This window comes from Bufo bufo, chromosome 1 (assembly GCF_905171765.1).
Source record: "Bufo bufo chromosome 1, aBufBuf1.1, whole genome shotgun sequence".
NCBI classification, from domain to species: Eukaryota; Metazoa; Chordata; class Amphibia; order Anura; family Bufonidae; genus Bufo; species Bufo bufo.
Window position 1 is genome coordinate 614,290,707 of NC_053389.1, and position 17,896 is coordinate 614,308,602.

At 41.9% G+C, this 17,896-nt stretch overlaps 1 protein-coding gene across 1 annotated transcript in view; it reads right to left on the reverse strand.

Annotated features, from left to right (window-relative positions):
• Positions 1 to 17,896, reverse strand: part of CCDC33 (coiled-coil domain containing 33) — a 117,629-nt gene that overhangs the window by 55,842 nt on the left and 43,891 nt on the right. The window contains exons 10-13 of the mRNA XM_040413703.1: positions 15,029 to 15,158; positions 10,842 to 10,975; positions 10,567 to 10,638; positions 9,256 to 9,372 (exon numbers count right to left, since the gene is read on the reverse strand). Of these exons, the coding sequence (XP_040269637.1) occupies positions 9,256 to 9,372; positions 10,567 to 10,638; positions 10,842 to 10,975; positions 15,029 to 15,158 (453 nt within the window). The remainder of the gene's footprint in view (positions 1 to 9,255; positions 9,373 to 10,566; positions 10,639 to 10,841; positions 10,976 to 15,028; positions 15,159 to 17,896) is intronic.

The window sequence follows — 17,896 nt, forward strand, 5'->3', positions numbered from 1 at the left end:
TCGGCGTGATGTTCACTGGATCCAAAACAAGGTCCCTGTGGTCATAAAAAAAAAAATATAATAATAATCAAATAAGGAAGGGATGGTGACTGCCCATGTGAAGTCACCAGCAGGGAGCGCTGTGCTGGGTCTGTAAGGACTAAGCCCTGCCAATGTATAGCAGGGTAATCTAGGACATTTCCCCTAAGTGCTACCACACAGTACTAATGCCCACATTGTGGCCCATCACAGTAATGAAGCCCAAACTTGTGGCCCCTTCAAAATAGTTATATCCTCCTTGTGGCCCCTCACAGCAGGTATGCCCACCTTTGTTTCTGTCACAGTAGTTATGCCCACTTTTGTGCCCCCTCCCTGTAGTTATGCCCAGATATGTGTCCTCTCACAGTAGTTATACAAGATATCTTCCCCCCTCACAGTAGTTATGCCCAGATATGTGCCCCCTCACAGTAGTAATGCCCAGATATGTGCCCCTCACAGTAGTAATGCTCAGATATGTGCCCTCTCACAGTAGTTATGGCCAGATATGTGCCCTTCACAGTAGTTATGGCCAGATATGTGCCCCTCACAGCATATATGCCAGATATGTGCCCCCTTACAGTAGTTATGCCCAGTTATGTGCCCCCTCACAGTAGTTATGCCCACATATGTGCCCCCTCACAGTAGTTATGCCCACATATGTGCCCCCTCACAGTAGTTATGCCCACATATGTGCCCCCTCACAGTAGTTATGCCCACATGTGCCCCCTCACAGTAGTTATGCCCACATATGTGCCCCCTCACAGTAGTTATGCCTACATATGTGCCCAACCTCACAGTAGATATGCCAGATATGTGCCCCCTTACAGTAGTTATGCCCAGTTATGTGCCCCCTCACAGTAGTTATACCCACATATGTGCCCCCTCACAGTAGTTATGCCCATATATGTGCCCCCTCACAGTAGTTATGCCCACATATGTGCCCCCTCACAGTAGTTATGCCCACATGTGCCCCCTCACAGTAGTTATGCCTACATATGTGCCCAACCTCACAGTAGATATGCCATATATGTGCCCCCTCACAGTGGTTATGGCCAGATATGTGCCCCCTCACAGTGGTTATGGCCAGATATATGCCCCCTCACAGTGGTTATGGACAGATATATGCCCACTCACTGTGGTTATGCCCAGTTATGTGCCCCCTTACAGTGGTTATGCCCAGTTATGTGCCCCCTCACAGTGGTTATGTCAGATTATGTGCCTCCTCACAGTAGTTATGCCAGATTATGTGCCCCCTCACAGTAGTTATGCCCACATATGTGCCCCCTCACAGTAGTCATGCCCACATATGTGCCCCCTCACAGTAGTTATGCCCACATATATGCCCCCTCACAGTAGTTATGCCCACATATGTGCCCCTCACAGTAGTTATGCCCACATATGTGCCCCCCTCACAGTAGTTATGCACACATATGTGCCCACCCTCACAGTAGTTATGGCATATTAGGTGCCTCCTCAGTAAAAAAAAAACTACTTTTGTGCCCCCTCACTATTGTTGTGGCCCCCTTTTGCCTCCAGTCTGAAGCTTTATGAAGAAAAAAAAAAACATACTTACCTTCTTCCCTGATGATGTGCTCCAACACTTACATCGCGCTGCTGGCTATGCTGGAGACCGATTCCCGAGCTTTCAGTGTTCCTCCCACAGCCAGCTAGTGCCAGGTGCGGCCTGCAGGGGAGTGCCGGAGCTCAGAAGAAAAAGTGAAGCAGGGAGAGGAGAGAGCTCCCTGCTTCACTCTGGGGACGACAGCCCAGCAGTAACAAGAACTGCCGGGTGAGTATGCGCGCCCCACTCCCCACCCCCCACTTACCTCTGCGCCCGTGGCACATAATATACATGTTTGAAGAGCGCTCTGATGGGGCCAGGCATTGTCATTGTACTTTATGTGAGCGCAGCGGGCCCCCTTCCCCCCCGCCGGGCCTGGTCGCATCCTCTGCAACCGCGATCATTACGCCCCTGGCTGTAGCTAAGCATGCATGTTTACAGGGAAATCAGAAAAGATAGCTGTCAGCTGAACACAATATCCCTCAACAGTTATATTATGTGTATGGCTGGCTTTTGTAATGTCAAGAATAACTTTAATTACTTAAAGGAAGTCTTCATGGGAAATTTACTGTTAAGCCAGCAGTTAAGTGCACATGAGTATGGTTCCAAGTCATTCCGTGGACCCTTGCTTCTCCTTCTATTTCTTTCAGTGCCTCCCTTCTTGATTGACAGGGCCAGGTTCCTGCATAGCCATCTTGGCTGGCAATGTCAATCATGGGATAGACCTAAGGGAGTTATGCTGGCTATTCCTTGGAATTCAACCTTTAACTTCTATACAGTGATCTGGACTTCACTGCAGGGGAGTCACCAGGCTGTTACCTATTGAAATAGTCCCAGTGTGGTTGGCTGCTGTTGTAGTCAGAAAACAGACAGAGGTCAGGGCTGGCAAAGTACATGCAAATCTGTGAAGCAATCCAAAGGTCAGGACAGATGGCAAAGGATCACTACGGTGAACAGGCACAGGTCAGGATAGGTCAGTGATAGGCAAACTGTGGCTCTCCAGCTGTTGCAGAACTACAACTCCCAGCATGCAAAGACTGCCTACAGCTTTAAGCCTACAGCAGGGCATGGTGGGAGTTGTAGTTTTGCAACAGCTGGAGAGCCGCAGTTTGCCTATCGCTGGGATAGGTGGAAAAGTACAGGCAGTGGTCAGTACACAGGCAGATAAAGGTAGCTCTTAACAGACTCAAGAAAGCTAGAGAGACCTAGCAAGGTCTGTAGAGACCAATTGCTCAGGAAAGGACTGAAGGAAACAGCCAGGTATATATAGTAGCAGCGGATTAGCAATTAGACACAGCCATGCAGCAGCTTGCAGAGCAGGAGAAGATTAACCCTAGCACTGCTGCAGACAGAGGTACAATGAGGGGTTGTCAGAGGAAGCAGGAGGAGCAAAGATGCACAGATTGACTTGGGCCTACCCTTGTTGTCCTTAACTGCTCATTTGCATATATCTTTAAAAAAAAAAAAAATCCTAAATGAAGCAATAGATCGCTAAGTGAAAGATATCATCCATGCAGCCAAGCTAACCCTACAAGACATTGTGCCTAGTTTAACAGTGAATTTCCTGGTGACAGATTAACTTTAAACATTACTAATAATTGAAAAACTGTTAAATGTTCATACTCCATTTGGCTTATAGGGATAAGAAACTAGAGTGACATATTCTCAATGACAGTGTTTCATATTAATGTATGCATGATTTAGTATGAAATGTATTATTCAATATATTACACACATCATTCAAGATCTAAATTAGGCAAATATACAGTAAGTAGTATACTAAATGCATATAAAAACAAGTAAGTTCTACTGCTTTAAGATATATTCATATTTTGGAAAATGGAAAGGGTAGCTGCAAACAACTCTATAGGCTATCTTCTTTTTCTTCTGGTGTTTTAGTTGCTTCTGATTTATAACAAATCTGAAGAAGCAGAGCTGCAGTTTAAAGAATACGGAAGAAGAGAGCAACAGATGAATCCTCTGTTTGGACAGAAGGTGGATTAAAGGCCCTCTAAGACTGACTGTTTTTTAGATAAATCAGCCAAGTTGCAGTCACTGATCTTATATCTGTCATACTATATTTTTCATTATTATTAAGGAATAGGGATAAAAAAAAAAAAGTCCTGCAAGTTCTTTAAGACCTGTGGTATCCCTTTTGCAAATTTTTATTGTTTCTATTATAATTGGCCAGAATTCTGCATAACTACGTTTATGTGAAACCTCTGTCCTAGTTTTTCCAAAGAAGTCTGATCATTTTTGCACATAACCTAGGCAAGCCATACACTTAAGACAGCTGTCGACCAAGCCACTCGTTCAGCTATCACTTTCCCCAGAAACATGTCTACTGGACTCGGCCAAAAATCCATGTGTTTACAGTAGCAAAAGGGGAGGAAGCCACTGCCAAAGTCCTCTGGCAGTGGCTTATCTCCTCATAAATATAAAGGATTGGGCAGTTTAATTCCAATATACTCAATCTTTATCTCCCCGAGATCTACCATCTTGGGAGACTTAGGATGCTCCCATACAAATTAGATGGCTGACCGGTCCAGTTGAAATCATCAGGTTTGGCTGAAAAGCATTTAATATGTGTGGCCAAATTAAAAAGCTCTTATGCATGGGCCGATTTACAGGGAGTTATCAGGAACAAATCACACATTTTGGATAATTGCCTGATTGTTGAGAAGGGGTGATAGCTGTCACAATTTTTCATCAGGACCTTGAGAGCAAAACAACTGTCCCATCAAAAACTACTGCCTATTCCTTTTCATGGATGTTATCTAAAAAATGTGTAAAAGATTGGAGCATACTAATTTGGTCATGGTATCAGGAATATGGAAATGGTGATTTCTATGCAGGAAAACTAGACCAGTGATGACATTTCTACCCTCATTATAGATTTCTTAACATTATTGTGTATATCAGACCCTAGAAGAACATTTTGGTAATGACTGGGAAAAATCTGATCTGTTGCTGCCTGTATTTTCCAATTCGTTTCCAAATGTACATTCCAACATTGATATCTGTAACAGTACATAATCCTGCCTATCTGTAGGGAATGCCTGTACACAGATGCTGGATACAAAATAAAGTTAAACAGCCCCAGAAGAGAAGGACTCAGCAGCTTTCTCTAGCACGCAGGACCAGATGAGAAGCCTCAGCACACATACAGTTTCCACTCTGGACGCCAGAGATAAGCAGAAAGCTGCTGTTTGCCTTTCATCGCTCTCTCCTTTCATCCTTTCTTTTGTGGAATAATCCATCTGTGAAGACACCCCATGGACGAGCGCAGACCTGTGAACACCACAATTACTGCCTCCATCTTTTCCAGTCATCCCTCTATCATGCCTTCTCTCATCACCCTACTTTTTAATCCACAGTGATAATTTCCTGGGCACTTTGTCTCTGTCAGTGGAGATCTGTTAAGCCCACAAAGCTAAAGATCAGTATCTATTGTTTTATAACATCAAGTTCGTGGTCTCTATTACCAGGAAATACAACGTAAAACATAATAGACAACAATTGTCGCTAAAGAGAACTCTGCTTTCAACAAAGGGCAGTGCGACATAATAATCATGTCTCATAATCAGAACTTCAGGTACAGTGAATAGGATATAATACATTTTCCCAATTCAACTTTGTTTAAACAAAGAATTTTCCACCACCCAATGAAATATTACCTGTTCCTGAGGTTAACTGCCAGGATAACCCTGCTTATTCAGTGGCCTGGCTGGTGTCTATGTAGTGTCCCACTAGAACAACACTAGTGGTAGAAGAGATATTTTGCTAGGTATTATTGGAGTCATTTATTAAGACTGTCATTTTAGACACCAATCTTAACCCCTTCCCGACTGCCATAACGGCTATATACGTACTAGCTGCACGTACCCCGTGCAGCTAGCACGTGTATAGATGTCATGGCAGCTCTTTAATCCAAGTGATCCAATCAGAGTGGTCCCTTGCCGGCAATCGATCCGATTGGTTAGTCTGTGCAGACTAACCAATCGGATCGTGGCAGTGAAAAAAGTGCCTGTTCCAGGCTCTGACGGGCGGGCCGCGACGGGCCGGCTACCGCCATCTTGCTTGAGGATATCGGCCGAAATCCTGTGCGGCGCCAAGATTACGTCATCATGCCGGCTGGCGTTGTGATGTATGACGTCATCACGCCGGCCGGCGTGATGATGATGTAATCTCGCGCCGCACGGGATTTCGGCCAAGATCTTCAAGCAAGATGGAGGGTGGCAGCCCGTTCCGAGCAAATGGAGGAGGCAAGTTTGAATTTTTTTGTTTTTTTATACTATTTTAGGTTAAATCGATTCGCTGACACGACAGCACAAGGAAATTCGGCTTCTAGGCGAATCAAATTTATCCTAAAATTCAGATCAAATTCTACTTCGTGGGATTCCATTCGCTCATCTCTAGAGCTAATGCTCCTTGAGAGTGTCTGTAAGTAGTTATGCCCTCTATATTGTGCCAAGTTACTACAATGCCCCCATAGTACCATTGGTAATAATAGTGCCCCCATATAGTTTCCCCCATAGTGCTGCCGGTGGTAATACACCAATAACACCCCAGTAGTCATAAAGCCCCCCAATAGTGTCCCAATAGTAAAAAATAGCCTCTCAAAGTGCCCCAGTAGTGATAAAGTACCCCTATAGTGCCTCAAAGTAATTGTCCTCTATAGCATTCCAACTAGTTATAATGCCTCTTTATAGTGCCCTAATGCTCAGAGAGTCTGTTAGTAGCGATGCGCTCCATATTGTGCCAAGTAATGACAATGCCCCCATAGCACCTCTGGTAAGAATAATGCCCCCATAGTAGAAATAGTTTCTCCCATTGCGCTGCCAGAAATAATAATGCCCCAATAGCACCCGGAAGTAATAAAGCCCCCCAGAGTGCCCCAATAGTAAAATAGCTTTTCAAAGTGCCCTCAGTAGTGATTAAGATCCCCCCATAGTGCCTCAGAAGTAATATACTAATTCCTTGCACATTTTTATGAACACATTGGCACCGAGTGTTACTGTTGTGGGTGTCCCTGTACAGGCTCCATTATCCACTCAGTACCAGCAGTAGGAGACTGAAAAGACACATGCCTTATCAAGGAGAATGGTAGCCTCCAGTGGTCAATTTATTCCTACATTTTAAAGAAGAAGAACAAAGAAACAGCATGATGTAGAGTTATAGGAAAAGATGCTCCTGAATTGCACCTCCAAGTCATGCGTGAGACGCAGTGACATCACACATTGCTACACCTGCCAGATTACACGGGTGCAGGCGCATTGGTGTTTGGTAGACGCCGACTCTGATTGGCATTTTGGAGGTAAGAAGCGATATTTAAACCCACTATTGACAGATATTAAATTGCTGTAAACCATTCATCTCCTGGCACCACATTATCTGAATGCCATCGTGCATACATGAACTGGTCCCCTGATGAACCTATTTCATACCACTGAGGAAACGCGTCGGGGTGAAGTTTTTAGGGAAGAAGTGTTTATTATCTCGTATCACCTTGGACTTTTTTCTTTCATTACTCACATTTTTGGAGAAGTACTTATTTTCCATATGATCAGATTTTTTGCCTTCCTGCTCGAACTGTCCAATCATACATACAGGACATTTAGGCAGTTGTTTTCTGTTTGCAAATCGATTAGTAAGGGAATTACAGATTAGGATACAGCCACTGATAAGTGGGGCCTCCCCTTTTGGGTCGATTACTCCGCTTTTAGGCAGGATGAGTGTAGATAGATAGGGACAGCTCCCAAACTGCCTAAAAGCGGAATTATTGGATCTTTCTCCTGGATATAAGGCAACAGAGTTCATCATCGGCTCACCACCATGGAGAGATCCTGATATCGCTTTGGTCCCATTTCTCAGGATCAATTATCAACTGTTCCGTGGTTAACTGTATCGTGAGTAGCCACATGGTGTCAATGCATCAACATTTGTATTTCTAGGTTTAACAAGTCCCAAGGTGGAATTATCTTTTTGTAATTTGACATTCATTATTATTTATATGTGGGATTTTTAATAGATCAAATAAAAGTAAAGTTTTAAGGGGAAATTATTACATTTCAGTGATTTTTATTTTTTTCATAGGAAATTAAAGTATGATGTCAGACCTCCCAAAACTTAGATAATGTGTTATGAAATGTGTGTTTGCTAGGGACATTTCTTTAATGCACCCTTTTTGTCCTTGTTAAAGCTACATTTTGCCTTGAACTGAAGACTTGAATATGTGGATAAACTGGGGCCTCGGGATGTGTCACCCGAGAAAAGCCATGTACCAGTAGCAAAATGATTGTCAGAAATGACCCTTTTCCTGGAAGGAAACTCCTGTTGAATTTATGGTGCTCTGAAAGAGTTTTCTTATGGCATGGAAACGGCTGGTTATTAAAAATATTATTTATGAGATATATTATCAGGGAAAAATGCCTTGTCAAAACACTATGATATTTGAGATGTATGGTTAAGATTGACCTGTAGAGAAAACAATATTATTCTAGGCTCATGGTGTATCGATTGAGGTGTCTTTTTTCCATCTCACTAGGATATGGATGGCCTAGGTGGGGCTGGTGCTGCTGGGAGGGCATGGGAAAGAGGTTATCCATATGGATGTATTTCTGATGTCCTGTCTTTTTTTTCTTTTTTTGTGATGACATTTTTGATAATGGAAATTAAAAAAAGAAAAAAGGCAAGGCAACTCAAAGGTGATAGTGTGACGTTTCGGTCAACATAGACCTTTCTCAAACACGAGTTGCCAGAGAGAGATATAGAAAAAACGATTGAAGTTGTATATTGCTGGTAGACATGTGTATCCACACTATATCTCTCTCTGGCAACTTGTGTTTGAGAAAGGTCTATGTTGACCGAAACGTCACACTATCACCTTTGAGTTGCCTTGCATAAGAAAAACAAAAATAAAGACACTTTGATTTCACCATATTCAATGGAGTGCTGAAGTTTCTATGTCAATAGATTTAAAATAAATAATTATAAATCATGCAGGGCAGGTACGAGGGGCAGGTAGGGTAAGTGACTACTGTGGCCCCCCTCTTTTTTCTTGAAAAAACAAGTAATAACTAAATAACTATTCTGGTGTTATCCAGCCACCACATCAGCACTCACAGGCTTTAGCTCCCAGCCTAGTGGACAGTGGTGGGCTGCACCTTTCCAAAAGATGGACACCCTGCTCAGTGTTCAGCCTGTGCCTTTTCCTGCACCATGCTGTGACTACCTTGACTATACTGGGTCACAGTGCCGGCTGCAGGCAGAGAGGGGCTGTATCATACAGGTATTTGGGTAAAGTGCATATGTGGTAAAGTAGACCCAGAAATCCAGAATTTACTCAGGTGCACAACCAGTATGACCATGATTACCTTGTACCCGCAAGCAGACAGCTCCATTATTTATTGGTAAGTAGGCACTAGGTTTTATTCTGTAGAACACTTATGGGGTCATTTATTAAACTGGTGTAAAGTAAAATGCCCATAGCAACCAATCAGATTTAAACATTCCATTATTCAGAGCTCCTTTGGAAAATGAAAGGTGGAATCTGATTGGTTGCTAGGGCCAGTTCTACTTTACACCAGTTTGATAAATCTCTCTCTTAGTTCTCTTTTACCTAACCTAGTAGATTTTATCATATTTGTGCAAATCAGATATTTCTCGCCACTTACCTTTTCCTTGTTGGGACTTCCTGCCTCCTTTCTAGTAAGGCTTGAAGAATTATTTGATTGCGTCTGCCAATTAGTGGAAGCCTGGACCTCTGACGGGCTCAAAAAGAATTCTGGACGCTGGAGAAGAAGATATATTTTAGTTCACAGATAATAGTGGGAGACACAACCATGCAGAAAATTAGTGACGTGATCAGAGCTCTATATAGACCGTACAGTGTCTGGCTCATATGCAGAAAACACTGTGAAGTGACCAGTCTTAGCCATTTGTTACTTTGTGCTACTCTTTAAAATGGAAGCATTAGCGTGTAATAGAAGTTAATGACAGACATCTGGGGTGCATTTGTGAGCGAGCTATAGTGTGCATCTGCATGAGCTTTACTCATTAGGCTGTGATTAACAGAGGAGCAAACTGAAGGCATACAAATCACAGGCCAAAGCATGGAAAACCAACATTTCCATTTTATCCCTCCAATTCGTTCCTCATCTGCTGCTCTTTAATCATCTACTTTAAGGGAGCGTGTAATACGATGTTGGCACATTTACCTGTCGCCATTGCCAGGTCCTCATTTCCGTCAACTGCCTCTTTTGTTAGAGCTGCATGCTGCCCTTACTATTAGTAACATAAAATTATATTACCATCCAACAAGCTAACATTCCTTACATGCCCTTTCATTTGTTTAAATACCCCAGATGTAAGCACATATCTTCAGAGGCTCTCGTTTTATGTTTCCCTTTGGTAGGCATGGGGCTTAAGTGATGAGTCTCGGAATTAATTCAGTGTCTGCCACGAGAGGAGAAGGGCGGTTATTTATTGCAGCTCAAGGGTAAGAAACCCTGAATAATTCAAAAGGTCCCCTCCTTTTTTTTCTGTTCTGTCCCATGGGGGAAATTAAGCAGAAGCTTCTCCTTGTCCACCTCCCACTAGCCCTGGGGGGTGATATGAAAAGATATCGACAGCTTGTTAGTTCAGATTATAAATGAGAGAAGGGAGAAAAGCAAAGACGCATGATGGGGGGAGTGGTAGTGATTGACAGTTCCATGTTGTCTTTGATTGCTCAGGCACTTGTGGTAATTGTGTACGTTTATTTCATACGAGTAAAAGTTACCCAATCATCCAGCAGACACAACTCTACACTGAATTGTGCATAGGACTTCAGATGATGAACAGAAAGCATGCAATACAATCAGAAAGTAACACAGAAAATAAACATAAAGAGCAATAAAGTAAAGAAACAAGCAAAGGAAAGAAAATCACAGGGACAGTGAACCAACCAGAGATGAAAGACCGAAAAAATGATAACGTCACTGTACCTCAGTCTTCAGCAGCAGCAGCTGCAGTGACACACAGGGGGCCTCACCAGAAATGGTCTTCAGCTCAGTAGCCTAGGTAGAAAAGAATTTACTAAGGGCAACTTCAGATCCATGTACAATGAACACAACTACTAGCATCCTAAGGATTCACCAATACATCATACATATTTTTGAAGTAGATTTCAACCTTTGTAAAGCATGATATGGCTCATGCCCCTTTTCATCTGATAATCACACCAAATTCATCATTATGTCATCGCTGCTCTTGAATTTACCTGAATTGGTACACCAGTTAAGGTAAGGGCCTTGTTGCTAGAGCTCTGCATCAGCTGGTGATAGACTTCCATGTCTAAAGGGACCACTGAGAACCCACAGTGGTTCGACAGATACCATGGGACACGCCAAGAATCTAAAAAAATATAAATTATAAAAATATAAGATTTATTTTTATATATATACATATATATATATATATATATATATATATCACACATTTGCAAACCCTTGGCTCTTTGTTACCATTAACCTCATAACCAGCATCAGATCCATCCAGAGATTGATTTTTGTGCTGAATATTATTTACTGTGGACCCTTAATTAACCTTTCATCCCCATTTGCAGAACTATAAAAGTGAGATTCCTTGAAAATGTGTCCCTCTCACAGTTTCTCTGCATAATATATCATTAACATTATAGATAAAAGAGCAAGATGCTTTGAGGATAAATAAGGAATTCAAAAAGATTTCTTCTGGAAAATTTAGATCGTCACATTAAACACGTCATTCCAAATATGTAATTACCATTAGAAGGTTCATTCGAATTCTGCTGTTCAGCATTAGGACCGTGGACAGTGTGTGGACACTGAATGTCACGCTGTGGTAAGGGGATGCTAATATTCTTTGGCTTTCAAGTTTTTGGAATGTCATTTAACTACTTGAGGGCAGCAGCGGGAGATTATTTGTGCTCCTGCTTCCTTATTTTACCATTAAATTTACAGAAATTCTTATCATAATCTGCTGCTTTATCCACCAGATTGTAGGGATGTATCTGTGTATAAGTGAATACATCACAGTCTTGCAGGGTTATCTTAGAAACCTAACTTAAGAGCCACATTTTCAACTATTTCACCTTTAAGTTAAGAGTTTACTTTAAAATGTTAATAGATTTGCAGAAGACTTTTAACTGAAATGTATAATTAATTCTAAATTATATTAAAAAGAATTCAGTACTGACCAAAGAAATTGATGTCACCAGTGGGTACAGATATTATATTAGGCGTCTATGTACTGTATATCAGGTGTGCACAACCTTTTTTGGTTTTGGGACTGCATTATTTCCAGTGGCTCAAAATAAATAAATAAATACATAAAAAAAAAAAAAAAGTGACTGGGGGAGTAATGATTGCTACGGCAGTCCATTCAGTTCTATTGATTATCGGCAGCACATTTCTGATTACACAGGTAGATGTGCTGCCGATTGTACACATTTCATACTGATGAAAGATACAAATCAGCCGACAAGTGAGTGCTCGTTTACCAGCTGATCGGGAGGCACGATTATACTGCCTGATATCAAGAATAAGCATTCCTATGAACACTTGTTCCTAGTAATTGGCCCAAAAATCATGCAGTGTAATAGGGGCTCAATCGGTGACGTTCCTTCCATCCTGCCTCCTATTCATAAATGATCGCTCTCCTTCCCTGCAGAGGATGACGCTCATTGGTTATTATCGCCTCCTGCCATCCAGTTATAGGTTATTTCTGTGTGATCAGTGCCTTGTAATAACCAGTAAGCACTCTTTCTTACTAGTGGGCAAATCACTCATATGTTAACCTTTTAATGACCAGGTCTGAAAAGGCCTTGATGACTAGACACTTTTTTGTGATTTAGTGCACGTGTTGGTTGTAAAAAATTTTTTATTAGTAGGCCAATATAATTTTGCAACATTTTAATATGTTTAGCATTTTTTTTTCCTTTTTTTAGCTTGATTTGGTGAAAACTGTGCACATTTTTAAGTCATTTTTTCCCAAATATATTTTTGTCATATAAAAATTCGGGTGATAAAAAGACCTCTGTGGGACACTGACACTCTTTTTGTTTCTAGCAATTTTTTCACTGTAACTGGGACTTTCTAAGGAGCCACATTTATAGGTAAAATCATCCCCTTTTGGGAGAATTATACAGAGGCAGTGCTGATCAAGGTGTGGGGAAATCTTGCAGCGCTCCTATGCCCTAAGCACTCAGTGATCACCAGGTTAAATAGAGGATGTAGCACAGCTGCTTCCTCTACTCACTGCATAGCTCTCATTGAGCACTATGCACTGTCCCCTTAGAAGGCGGACCATAATAAACTGTTTCTGTCTTCTCTTCACACATTGAGTACTGTGTACAGTTCTGGGCTCCTGTGAACAAGGCATACATAGCAGAGCTGGAGAGGGTTCAGAGGAGGGCAACTAAAGTAATAACTGGAATGGTTGGACTACAGTACCCAAAAAGATTATCAAAATTAGAGTTATTTAGTTTAAATAGAAAAAGAGGACTCAGGGGAGATGTAATAACTATGTATAAATATATCAGGGGTCAGTACAGAGATCTCTCCATCATCTATTTAACCCCAGGTCTGTGATGAGGGGACATCCTCTGCATCTGGAGGAAGAAGGTTTGTACACAAACATAGAAGAGGATATTTACGGTAAAGAGCAGTGAGACTATGGAACTCTCTGCCTGAGGAGGTGGTGATAGTGAATTCACTTAAAGAGTTCAAGAGTCAACTGGATGTATTTCTGGAGTGTAATAATATTACAGGTTATAGTTATTAGATTTCAAGAGAGGTCGTTGATCCAGGGAGTTATTCTGATTGCCTGATTGGAGTCGGTAAGGAATTTTTTTCCCCTAAAGTGGGGAAAATTGGCTTCTACCTCACAGTTTTTTTTTTGCCTTCCTCTGGATCAACTTGCAGGATAACAGGCCGAACTGGATGCACAGATGACTCTTTGGACAGTCAACTCTCCAATGACATCCATCAGTGAGTTCTGCACAATACATTACTAGAGATGAAAACACGATAAGTAACACAATGAGGAATTTATCAAGACCTGCACTCCAGAAATCTGGCTTCAGAGGTTTGTGCTAATTTAAAGCATACCTAAGCTTTCAACACAATTTACATTAGTTAGAAGTACAGTGTGTGTACATGAGGAGTAATACTATTTCTGCCCATTACATGACTTGCATCTGCCAATTTTAGCAGTTTTTCCTCTGTGCCATGCTGAACGTATAATGCTGAAAGTAGAGGAGAATCTGTTTCCTAACTTTCTTTTACTCACTTAGGGCTCATGCACATGATCGTTACACTGGCTGGGCCTGTGCTGCGGACCGCAAATTGCAGTCCTCAATGCACGGGCACCAAACTCTGGGCTGCCGCATGCGGATCGCGGACCTAATTACTTGAATGGGGTCCGTAATCCGCATCACTCAGTAGTCCTTCCGTGAGCTTCCAATTCATGCCTCCATTCCGCACCGCATCTCCTGTATTGTGGATCCCTTTTAGGCGAATGGGTCCGTATCCATGATGCAGGTTGCACACGGCCAGTGCCCGTGTATTGCGGACTTGCTGTATGCGGGCCGAATACGGTCACGGCGGGCAACGGCCGTGTGCATGAGCCCTTAGAAGCAATACCAGGATCATGAAGAACATTACAGAGAAGTACTGACCTGTATGGTTGTGAATAAAACACTTCGGAAGTTTAATTCTGAGCCCCATGTAGGTGCAGCAGTTTGCTTGTCTATATGTGTCTCATTACGCTCCTCCCCCTACATTAGAGGCTGCTTGCAGATTAGCTGCATTCAATGGAGTTAAACCTAGAGCGGGGTCCATATGAAAACCCACAGCAGAAACAGTTGCACAGCGCAGCGATTTCTGTGTGGGATATAATTTTTTTTCCTGATAAGACTATTAACAAAGTTTCTTGTGGTCACTTTGTAATATTTATTTATGCAAAGTTATGTGAAAAGTTAATTACCATTTAAGCCAGATTTATCAATTGTGACATATCATGGGAGAAGTGTTAGACTCAGATTTGTTAAATGTCTGAAAAATTTGGTGCACATGACAACACAGAATGCTGCAGAACTGACTTAGAGGAGTACTAATAATAAATCTCCAATGTTTTTGCAAAAAGTCAACTCTTCAATTATATTGGCCTAAGTACCTATGTACAAAGCTTTGGGCCCTCATATATGAAAACCGTCTCATACAAACACCAGCAACCCAATCAAAAGTCAGCTTTCATTTGTTATTCTGCTGTTTAAAATAAAAGGTGTGCTGAGATTGGCTGCTAGAGGTAACAAGGAAATTTTTTTCTCTCACACAGTTGTGATAATGAAGCCTATGATTTTAGACTTTGTGATCTGAAAAGTCATTTATATATATCAACATCCGCACATTATTCAGTGAGGATTACAGCATGTGACAGGGTAGTACTCTAAGACTAGTGCTGCTCCTTCACTGAAGAGTGTGACTCCATCTCTTCCTTGAAATAGAAAGGTCGAATTCCATATCGGCTGTGAGGGTGGGAGACCAGGGATAGAGATCTGTACGAATATGAAATATGAAGAAAGGTGAATTGGATGAGCAAGTAAAAGTGCTAAAAAAACAAGAAAAAAAATGAAAAAAACAAAACAAAAACAAGAAGCCTAGAGATTCTTTGGGGTATCATCACACTGTGTAAATTTATGTTTAAGGTGTCATTGTTTTAAACTGACCAGGACTTACAGGATGTGTTTATGGGTGCTACAAACAGTCATCAGAGTCAGTGTAAGGATTAGCCTGCCTCTCATAATGTCACAAACATCTCTCCACAGCAGTACATGTACCAAATAAGATGCTCTACACACCATAAACAGCAATCTGCCGAATGTGTGTTCTGTCGACAGCTCTCTCCCGACTCTACCACTTACTTCCCTATACAGATACAAATTTGGTTTAACTGAGTGTGTATGTTTTTTCAATGGGGAGGGAGAAGAAAGCCACTGCCAGACACTTCTGTGGTGGCTTAACTTGCGAGAGAACAAAGGTTCAGACAAAGAAAATTGAGAGCTCCCCATATCAATATTAGACAGGGGCAGATTGGGCCCAGGGGGTCACCAGCCCCCCTGCTGACTCTTGAATTCAACTGTATTGCCATCCTGAGGCAAACTGTGGTTACCAATGGTGCCTTCCAGCGCTGGGATCTTAGGTTGGTATCCGACCAGGACAACATCTGCATGGAGTTTGTATGTTCTACCTGTGTTTACGTGGGTTTCCTCTGGGTACTCCAGTTTTCTCCCACACTCCCAAGACATACTGACAGGGCTGGTTTCAGACAATATGTGGCCGTGGGCAAAATCAAAAGTGGGGCCCCCAAATCTTGTAATAATGTACCAACAACACATTCACATTACGATAATTCCGTAAATGAAAACAAATGTTTTTTTTAACTACAGGGTGGGCCATTTATATGGATACACCTTAATAAATTGGGAATGGTTGGTGATATTAACTTTCTGTTTGTGGCACATTAGTATATGTGAGGGGGGAAACTTTTCAAGATGGGTGGTGACCATGGTGGCCATTTTGAAGTCGGCCATTTTGAATCCAACTTTTGTTTTTCAATAGGAAGAGGGTCATGTGACACATCAAACTTATTGGGAATTTCACACGAAAAACAATGGTGTGCTTGGTTTTAACGTAACTTTATTCTTTCATGAGGTTATTTACAAGTTTCTCTTTGTTTACAGCCATTGACATGTCACCGAGGTTAACACGTGAGGAGCGGATAGAAATTGTGTTGATGTCTGGTGAACGCAGTAACGGGTCATTGCAGCAGATTTCAATGCAAGACACCCTACGAGACCACCCATCTCCAGGCTACAGTAAGCAAACTGCTTGCTAAGTTTCGTGAAACTGGTTCAGTGTTGGATTTGCCAAAATGTGGACCTCATGAAATCTGTCTCTAATGAAGAAACATCAGTGGCTGTCCTAGCTTCATTCAGCAAGAGCCCACAGCGTAGCACTCGCCGCATGTCACTGGAGAGTGGCATTAGTCGAACATCCCTTCGGCTGATATTAGCTACTCACAAATGGCACCCTTACAAACTCCAGCTACTGCAGCATCTCAATGAGGATGACCCAGATCGGCGCACTGAATTTACAGAATGGGCAAAACAAAAATTGGAACAGGACCCTCAGTTTACGCAGAAGATTTTGTTCAGTGATGAGGCAAACTTTTATGTGAATGGTGAAGTTAACAAACAAAACCACCACTATTGGTCTGACACTAACCCACATTGGATAGATCCCTCCAAGACTGCTGGAACAAAAAAATTGATGGTATGGTGTGGTATATGGGGTACAAAGATAGTGGGGCCATTCTTCTTTAAAGAAAACCTCAAGGCCACTGGATATATACGAAATTGCTATATGATGATGTGTTTCCCTCTTTATGCACTGAAGCTGGCACGTTCCCTGAGTTTTTCCAGCAAGATGGTGCACCACCACATTATGGGTGTCAGGTCCGAGTATTCCTAGATGAACAGTTTCCTGCAAAGTGGATTGGTCGTCGTGGGCCAGTTGAATGGCCCCCAAGGTCTCCCGATCTGACCCCCTTAGACTTTTATCTTTGGGGTCATCTGAAGGCAATTGTCTATGCTGTGAAGATACGAGATGTGCAGCACCTGAAACTACGGATACTGGAAGCCTGTGCTAGTATTTCTCCTGCGGTGTTGCTATCAGTGTGTGAAGAGTGGGAGAAGAGGGTTGCATTGACAATCCAACACAATGGGCAGCACATTGAACACATTTTATAAGTGGTCAGAAACTTGTAAATAACTCATGAAAGAATAAAGTTACGTTAAAACCAAGCACACCATTGTTTTTCGTGTGAAATTCCCAATAAGTTTGCATGACCCTCTTCCTATTGAAAAAACAAAACTTGGATTCAAAATGGCCGACTTAAAAATGGCCGCCATGGTCACCACCCATCTTGAAAAGTTTCCCCCACTCACAATATCTAATGTGCCACAAACAGGAAGTTAATATCACCAACCATTCCCATTTTATTTAGGTGTATCCATATAAATGGCCCACCCTGTATATTAAACGCACCAAATGTAGTTATGTATTCAATTCAAACATTCAATGTTGAATCCTAAGTTTATTCTAACATAATACTAACAAGCAGTTTCTTGTGATTGTAGTCTTTTCATTTAGTTGTTTACTAGCAGAAATAGCATGCATAAGATCATTTAATATTCCATCTATGGATGCACAGAAATCAGAAAGTGCTGATTAA